This window comes from Entelurus aequoreus, linkage group LG14 (assembly GCF_033978785.1).
Source record: "Entelurus aequoreus isolate RoL-2023_Sb linkage group LG14, RoL_Eaeq_v1.1, whole genome shotgun sequence".
Taxonomy (NCBI): Eukaryota; Metazoa; Chordata; class Actinopteri; order Syngnathiformes; family Syngnathidae; genus Entelurus; species Entelurus aequoreus.
The window spans coordinates 44,340,386-44,350,385 of NC_084744.1; the positions used below are offsets into that span (position 1 = coordinate 44,340,386).

A 10,000-nucleotide genomic window follows, 5' to 3' on the forward strand; every position below is an offset into this window, starting at 1 on the left:
TCTGGCTTGGGCACATCAGATTAGATCAGTGTGTTTGATTGGTTTATTCTTTGTTATTTTATATTCAAATTTATTAGCCTGTGGAAAATAGTTCATGTTGATATTTACCTCAGAAGGCTGCAAATAGAAAAGAGGCATTCAATTTTTATTTAAATTGTATTTGATATGCCATTGATATTTTTGAATTGTTATTATTATTATTTGAAACTCGATTTTGCATGTCACTATAAAGTTATATAAGCCTTGCTTGTTCAATATTCAATGCAAAACTCGTTTGGGTCCCTATTAAAAGGTTAATTTGTTCAACCTTGGCCCGCGGCTTTGTTCAGTTTAAAATTTTGGCCCACTCTGTATTTGGGTTTGACACCCCTGATCTACAATGTAAATAGTCATGAAAATAAAGAAAATGCATTGAAGGAGAAGGTGTGTCCAAACTTTTGGCCTGTACTGTGTTTATATAATTTTTTCCCATCAAAGTTTTACTTTTATTTTCGTTTATTAGGCCGTATTGTTGGTTGTCTCAAACCAAATTTTTCGGTGTTATTGTTGATGACAAATTAATTCATGTATATTGATATTATATATCCACATATAATGTATTGCAATAGTATTTGGGGTGCCATTTGTCAAACATACCTTTACAAAATTGTATTAATTGTAAAATAAATTATTGAAAATAATGCATTTTTCTTCATCTGCTCTTTTTTTTTTTGAATATATTTAACAGATCAATGGCGACAAATAAAGTACGTTTCTTACAAGTATCATTATCACTGCAGGACGAGGAATAGCTAAACATGCTTCACTACACACCATAGCTCACCGGCGTCAAAATGTAAACAAACACCATATCTACACCTAACATCCACTGTAATGATACCAAGTACAGGCACGTATCTAGTCAATACTACTATGATTATGTCGATATTTTTTGGCATCACAACATCTTCTTTCATTTAAAAAAAAATTATACTATGTATTTAAACTCAGGGAATACGTCCCTGGACATTTTGAATATGACCAATGTATGATCCTGTAACTACCGTATTTTTCGGACTATAAGTCGCAGTTTTTTTTCATAGTTTGGCCGGGCTCCAGTGCAACTTATTATGTTTTTTTCCTTCTTTATTATGCATTTTCGGCAGGTGCGACCTATACTCCGGTGCGACTTATACTCCAAAAAATACGGTACTTGGTATCGGATTGATACCCAAATGTGTGGTATCATCCAAAACTAATGTTAAGTATCAAACAACAGAAGAATAAGTGATTATTACATTTTAAAAGAAGTGTAGATAGATCATGTTAAAAGAGAAAGTAAGCAGATATTAACAGTAAATGAACAAGTAGATTAATAATTAATTTTCTACCACTTGTCCTTCATAATGTTGACAAAATATTAGAATGATAAATGACACAATATGTTACTGCATATGTCAAAAGCTAAATTAGGAGCCTTTGTTTGTTTACTTACTAATAAAAGACAAGTTGTCTTGTATGTTCACTATTTTACTTAAGGACAAACTTGCAATAAGAAACATATGTTTAATGTACCTTTAGATTTTTTGTTAAAATAAAGCCAATAATGCAATTTTTGTGGTCCCCTTTTATTTAGAAAAGTACCGAAAAGTATTGAAATAATGTTGGTACTGGTAGCAAAATATTGGTATCGGGACAACAATAGTAGCCACTAATTAGAGTCTTTTGCAGGACCTACCTGGGATCCTTCTGCATGCTGTCTATGGAGGGCGAGCGGGTGGCATCGTCCATGTTAGCAGCCTGCCGACTGTAGTTGGAGTCGCAGGGCCGATACTGCGCTGAGCGATAAGGATCGGCGTAGGTGGCCGCCGTGTTGAGAGCCAGGTTGTTTCTTTGGTAGGTCATGGCGTTGCGCTGACTGGATGTCCGCTGGAGACTCCCCACACCTGGGGCCAGAAAGGCAAATCCCTTAGAAATGAAATCCAAACAAGACGCGCACGCAAGCTGCCAGATCCAGGTGAGCTCGGCCGCATTGGAAAGTTCAGGTTGAACTTCTAAAAGCCAGATGAAAACACACACAGCAGACTTCTCAAAATCTGGAAGCGATTAATGCGGAGGATAAAACACATCTCCCAAAAAGAAAGTCCTCTCCTTCAAAAGGCCTGTTTGCTCCTTGATCTGTTTTCGCCAGGTCTCCCTCTCAGCCAGAAGGATTTCAACTCATGAGTGCGGTAGAAAAAGCTCAAATCAACCTGCTGGATCTGCAAAAATCCTTTCCTCGGTTCCTACTCGCTGCCGCCGTATGTTTACGCTAATCTTGCCAAACACAGCAAGAGTGGCAACGTTAAGCCTGGCCCTGCTCGAAATAGCCAGATAGCCAGCGGTAAGGCAGGGGCGTCACACGCCATGCTGCTTTCTCACTCTACTGTACGTCTTGCATCATTCTTGATGCCCTTCCAGGGATGGAATGAGCTATTTTTTTAAAAAAATGCATTCAAAAAATAGCTCCATCAAAACGGAACCACATGATCAGATCTCTATCAGCTTTGACCGTTTCCTGCACGCTTCCACTCCCTGCTGGCAGAAACCAACATGTCATCGCCATTTGCTGCTCCAAAAACACAATTACTGCGCACGAGTGCGCTTCCATGAGACCATAGCACAGTACAGGCCATAAGTTTGGACACACCTTCTCATTTCAATGCCTTTTTCTTTATTTTCATGACTATTTACATTGTAGATTGTCACTGAAGGCATCAAAACTATGACACCTGTGAAGTGAAAACCATTTCAGGTGACTACTTCTTGAAGCCCATCGTGAGAAAAAGGTGAAATAACTGAAAACATTTTTTATATTCTAGTTTCTTTAATATAGCCACCCTTTGCTCTGATTACTGCTTTGCATACTCTTGATGAGTTTCAAGCACACCTGTAAAGTGAAAACCATTTCAGGTGACTACCTCTTGAAGCTCATCGTGAGAATGCCAAGAGTGTGCGAAAAAGTAATAATAATAATACATTTTATTTGGTATAGCGCTTTGCAGTGTACTCAAAGACGCTTTACGGGATAAAAAATTAAAATATAAAACAATTCAAAGTAATAATATAAAATACAGGAAATATAAAAGCAGTACCGTATTTTCCGCACTATAAGGCACACCTAAAAACCTCCAATTTTCTCAAAAGCTGACAGTGCGCCTTATAATCCGGTGCGCCTTATATATGGACCAATATTGTGCCACAACAGGTCTCGCAACTACGGGATGCATAACGTAACCCCAGCCTCTACTGTAGCATCTATTCTATGCGCCTTATAATGTGGTGCGCCTTATAATGCGGTGCGCCTTATATATGAACAACGTTTTAAAATAGGCCATTCATTGAAGGTGGGCCTTATAATCCGGTGCGCCTTATAGTGCGGAAAATACGGTACATTGTAAAATACATAACACTGGACATTTACAAGACGGGACAATACAAGGCACAGAACACTAATCTTAAACTACTTAAGTAATCAGAGCAAAGGGTGGCTATTTTGAAGAAACTAGAATATAAAACATGTTTTCAGTTATTTCACCTTTTTTTTGTTAAGTACATAACTCCACATGTGTTCATTCATAGTTTTGATGTGACAATCTACAATGTAAATAGTCATGAAAATAAAGAAAACCCATTGAATGAGAAGGTGTGTCTACTGTATATATGAATTATGAGAAACATTTTGCATTACCTTATTCATTTATCTTTATTATTTTTATTTATTTTATTTTTATTTTATAGTCAAATGTATTTTTTATATTGTACAGTCAAATTTTGTTCCTTATTGAATTTTTTTTGGTATTTTATCTTTTTTTACTTATGTACAGTACAGGCCAAAAGTTTGGACACACCTTCTTCTCATTCAATGCATTTTCTTTATTTTCATGACTATTTACATTGTAGATTGTCACTGAAGGCATCAAAACTATCAATGAACACATGTGGAGTTATGTACTTAACAAAAATAAATAACTGAAAACATGTTTTATATTCTAGTTTCTTCAAAATAGCCACCCTATGTTTTGATTACTTTTTTGCACACTCTTGGCATTCTCTCGATGAGCTTCAAGCACACCTGTAAAGTGAGAATCATTTCAGGTGACTACCTCTTGAAGCCCATCGAGAGAATGCCAAGAGTGTGCGAAATAGTAATCAAAACAAAGGGTGGCTATTTTGAAGAAACTAGAATATAAAACACGTTTTTAGTTATTTCACCTTTTTTTGTTAAGTACATAACTCCACATGTGTTCATTCATAGTTTTGATGTGAAAATCTACAATGTAAATAGTCATGACAATAAAGAACACACATTGAATGAGAAGGTGTGTCTACTGTATATATGAATTATGAGAAAGATTTTGCATTACCTTATTCATTTATCTTTATTATTTTTATTTATTTCATTTTTATTTTAGAGTCAAATTTCTTTTTTATATTTTATAGTCAAATTTTTTTTTATTTGGACTTTTTTTTAATGTTATCTTTATTTACTTATGTATAGTCATTATCAACTATTCCTTGAAAACTGCATAGCTACCAGCCTATTGTTACCCATTTTCTCTCTTCCCTATTCAGATATTTTCATTTTTGATATCAATTCAATATATAATATAATATATTCAATATAATATTCATGTTAAAATTAACTCGTACATTTTTCTTTTACTTTCAACGCTTAAATCTCTAGATCAACTTTAGGTCTAACTGTCAATTTAAAGTATTTTGTTATTTTTATGGTTTATGACCTTTATGTTTTTTATGGCAAAAACACAAAATAGGCAATATTTTTCTCCTCAAAAATGTATAAAGAGGAATATTTGATGTGAAGTAATTGGATCCTTAAATAGGTCAATAATTAATATCAACATTGATTTTAATTCATTATTATTTTTTGTCAGTTTAAAAACAAACCAAAAAAATCAGACAAAATTATTTGCGGATCCAAAAAAGTGTGGAAAATATAGTTTTTATTTTTTTCCTTTCAATGCTCAAGTCCCTACATCAACTGCAGATCTATCAGTTAAATATAATTTTTTTGGGATCATTTGTTCATGTTTTTTTGTTTGTTTTATTCCTTTTTGTCAAAGAAAACTTTGTTTTTAATATGGCAAAAAATGGAAAAAGTGGAATTTTTGATGTGAAGTAATTGGAACCTAAATACGTTAATAATATAAATATATGTAATATAAATGAATATGAATAACATTGATTTTGAGCCATTATTATTTTTTAAGCGCTGACAGCTATAAAGAATAAATCTGCCTTCATGGCAGCTTTGTGTTATTCGAGTCCACATTGCATACTAATTCAATATAACTATAATGTTAAAAGTAATTTGTACGTTTTTTTAAAAAACTTTCAACGCTTAAATTTCTCAATCAACTTTAGCTCTATCTGTCGATATAAAGTTGTTGTTTTTTTGTTTGTTTTTTTATGACCTTTAGGTTTTTTTTATGGCAAAAACGCAACATGGGCACTGATTTTCTGCCAAAAATTAAAGAGAAATATTTGATGTGAAGTAATTGGATCCTTAAATAGGTCAATAATGAATAGATTTTAATTCATTGTTATTTTTTTGAGCAATGATGGCTTAAAAACAAACAAACAAAAAAAATCACACAAAAATCTTTGAGGATCCAAAAGGGCCCCACTCAAAAAAGTGTGGAAAATAACATTATTATTATAATTTTTTTTACTTTCAATGCTCATGTCCCTACGTCAACTGCAGATCTATCAGTCATATATATTATATATATTTTTGGGATTATTTGTTCATGTTTTTTTGTTTGTTTTATTCTTTTTTTGTCAAAGAAAACTGGGCAAATGCACAAAAAATGCAATATTTCCCCAAAAATACACTACCGTTCAAAAGTTTGGGGTCACCCAAACAATTTTGTGGAATAGCCTTCATTTCTAAGAACAAGAATAGACTGTCGAGTTTCAGATGAAAGTTCTCTTTTTCTGGCCATTTTGAGCGTTTAATTGACCCCACAAATGTGATGCTCCAGAAAGTCAATCTGCTCAAAGGAAGGTCAGTTTTGTAGCTTCTGTAACGAGCTAAACTGTTTTCAGATGTGTGAACATGATTGCACCAGGGTTTTCTAATCATCAATTAGCCTTCTGAGCCAATGAGCAAACACATTGTACCATTAGAACACTGGAGTGATAGTTGCTGGAAATGGGCCTCTATACACCTATGTAGATATTGCACCAAAAACCAGACATTTGCAGCTAGAATAGTCATTTACCACATTAGCAATGTATAGAGTGTATTTCTTTAAAGTTAAGACTAGTTTAAAGTTATCTTCATTGAAAAGTACAGTACTTTTCCTTAAAAAATAAGGACATTTCAATGTGACCCCAAACTTTTGAACGGTAGTGTATGTCAAAGTGGAATTTTTTATTTGAATTAATTGGAGCTTGAATAAGTTAATAATATAAATATATGCAATATAAATTAATATGAATAACATTATTAGTTTGTAAGCACTGACAGCTTTAAAGAATAAATCTGCCTTGATGGCAGCTTTGTGTTATTAGAGTCAAAATTGCAACTTTTTCTTGTTAAATTTCAACCTGTTCAATCTTTTATTCTACTTTTTAATGTTTTGTTCTTTTTAAAGAGTATTTTTAAAATGTGCCGTGGGCCGTTTAATAAATGAGCTGCCTCGGGTCACGCTGAAATGTTCTCCTTCACACTGCTACTAAACGGAGTCTTTTACAGGACGCCTGTTCTGTGCGAAAGGCACCGCCACAGAATGGAAGCACAAAGTTGATCATTATGCATCTAATCATACGACTGCCTGATGCTGTGTGAAAAAGTGGAGTTGGTAAAAGTCTGGCCGAAAATGGTAACATTGCAACACAGGAAGTTAAAAAAAAATGGAGAAGGCGTATGTTTAAATAAGCTCTGCTTTTTTCTACTCCTTTTCGGGCATGTTGAACTGTGCAGCAAAAATAAATTTTTCTATTTCACATAAAAGCTCACATTTGCACAGAGCGGGTAGAAAGCGATGCTCACCTCCATGTTTCTAAATCTAAAGCGATGTTAACGACTTAAACAACTTAGAAGGATAGAATCATTAGTCATCTTCCTCCTAGCTGACTTTTGTCAATACTCTGTGACAGACCGAAACACATTATAGTGGCTCCTCCACAGCTATCAATAGCTATTATTACAAGACTTATCGGTCTTAATCACATGTCCAGAGTCCCCAGGAGAATGCATCCCCATTGCCAGCTGTGAGGTCTGGACATCATTTTTACGTCTTTAAATTAGGGGTTAAAAAAGAATATTGATCCTGTGAAGGATGTTTATCAATACATGCATACAATAGTGTGAACAGTAGGAAAATAACAGACAAAATGTTTGTACGAATCAGTGTTTTTCAATCTTTTTTGATGCAAGGCACATTTTTTTCATTTAAAAATACGGAAGCACACTAATTAGAAAACGTCAAAAAATTATACTCCACCAGGTCGTCGTGCCTTATTTTGAGTTTGTTGGTGTTTTCCTGTGCTTTAGTTCTTGTCTTGCGCTGTTATTTTGGTGGTCCTTCCTGTTTTGTTAGTGTTTTCCTGTAGCAGTTTCATGTCTTCCTTTGAGCGCTATTCCCCGCACCAGCTTTGTGTTAGCAAGCAAGGCTATTTAAGTTGTTGCTATCCTTCTTTGTGTGGACAATGTTGATTGATATGTCATGTATGGATGTACTTTGTCGACGCCGTAAGTTTTTGCTGTCGTCCAGCATTTTGTTTCTGTTTACTTTGTAGCCAGTTCAGTTTGACTTTCGTTTTGCATAGGCATTGCCTTTTTTTTCCTTTCCCGTTTTTTCATTTTTGGTTTAAGCATTACATACCTTTTTACCTGCACACTGCCTCCCGCTGTGGTCAGCACATTGGGATCACAACAAACCATTCTCGTTTCACCCGACACATTCAGACTTTTACAAAGCAATTAACTACCTGCTGCCACATACTGACATGGAGTATTACGTGGTCACCCTGCCGAGTTTGACACAGCACAGACACTAAGCAACGGCACATTATTTGCAGATTATAATTATTGATTTGCAAAAAAATTTTTTGGACCAATTAAGTGAAGTTGCATAATTTCCCACGGCACACCAGACAATATCTCACGGCACACCAGTGTGCTGCGGCACACCGGCGGCACAGTGGTTGAAAAACACTGGTTTAAACCATATTTTTCTATTTTTCATAAAGAATAATTAATAGCAATTAATGATAATATTATTGTTGAAATATGTCAAACAAACTGATAATTGATGCATAGAAGCACAATAATGAAATATCCTTATAATATATGACGTGTGCAAGAAACATTATGCTAAACATTGTCCAATTACATAATATAAAACATAATATTATAATATTATAATTCTATAAAAAATATTGCATCATAAGAAATATGAACTTTTTTTCAAATATTAAAATAGAATGACATCCATCCATTTTCTACCGCTTATTCCCTTCGGGGTCGCGGGGGGCGTTGGAGCCTATCTCAGCTACAATCGGGCGGAAGGCGGGGTATACCCTGGACAAGTCGTCACCTCATCGCAGGGCCAACACAGATAGACAGACAACATTCACACTCACATTCACACACTAGGGCCAATTTAGTGTTGCCAATCAACCTATCCCCAGGTGCATGTCTTTGGAGGTGGGAGGAAGCCGGAGTACCCGGAGGGAACCCACGCAGTCACGGGGAGAACATGCAAACTCCACACAGAAAGATCTCGAGGCCGGGATTGAACTCACGACTACTCAGGACCTTCGTATTGTGAGGCAGACGCACTAACCCCTCTTCCACCACCGAGCTGCCTTAGAATGACATAAAATCTATAATTAAATAATAGTAAAAGGAAGATAAACAATCAATTAACTTTTGCATAATATTACAAGGAAAATTATGTGTGTACACAAAATTATATGATAGCTGATATAATTAGATCAATGAAAATATCATAAGGAACCAATATTCTTTGGACATACTTTAAATTAACTGATAAATTAGACTAAAAACTATCAATTCAAAATTACATATTGTATTTGAAAATACATACACAGTGCAATAGCTGTAATACAGAACATTGTGTGCATAGAAAAACTAAATTAAATTGTTCTTTAAATTCTTACAAATATTATTTAATACTGACAAAATATTACTTAATAAATATATTGAATATGTATAATAATAATAAATAAATAATATATTGAATTATAAATAATACACAATTCACACATATGGAAATACAACAATATATAAATTATATGAAAATTATATATAATATTTAAAAAAATAAGATATGCTTTTATAAACAACAAACAAACAAGCAATTGATACTGATTTATAAAAAATATATAAATAAAATGCTACTTGGCAAGGGGCTTGATTATTTAAAAAAAGGTGGTAGTCAAATACTAAGGTTCTATAAGTCCAGTGTTTACAGAATACATATTGACATAATGATTTGAAGTATGATCTTACAGTTAAAAAAGGTGCTTAGACTTAATATTTTTTTATATACCGGTACCTATACCTTATGACCAGAAGTCTCAGGGGACAAAATACTAAGAATGTACTATATATAGTATATGTATATTTGCCCTGTGCTTATGCACAAACACGCCTCCACTATCTAAGGAAGCAGTGATAATGAGAGGAAAAAACCAATAAAGGAACATAATGAGGTCGCCAAGCAGTTCCTCTGTAACCTTTATAGAGCAGCCAGTATGAAACATACAGTAGGTCAGGGGTCGGCAACCTGCTTCAGCCCCACCCTAGTGGCTCCCTGGAGCTTTTACAAAAGTGTATGAAAATGGGAAAAGATGGGGGGGGGAATATACATTTTTTGTTATAATATTGTTTCTGTAGTACAAACATGACACAAACCTTCCTAATTGTAAGAAAAGCCCACTGTTTAATATGTTTGTGTTCATGCTTCATTAATGAGCGTACTCG

General features: G+C 34.3%; 1 protein-coding gene across 4 annotated transcripts in view; it reads right to left on the bottom strand.

Annotated features, from left to right (window-relative positions):
- LOC133664931 (plakophilin-4-like) overlaps positions 1-10,000 on the bottom strand; it is a 246,263-nt gene that overhangs the window by 58,579 nt on the left and 177,684 nt on the right. For all 4 annotated transcript variants that reach the window (XM_062069971.1, XM_062069969.1, XM_062069972.1 and 1 more), the window contains one exon: positions 1,718-1,925. In XM_062069971.1, the coding sequence (XP_061925955.1) occupies positions 1,718-1,925 (208 nt within the window). The remainder of the gene's footprint in view (positions 1-1,717; positions 1,926-10,000) is intronic.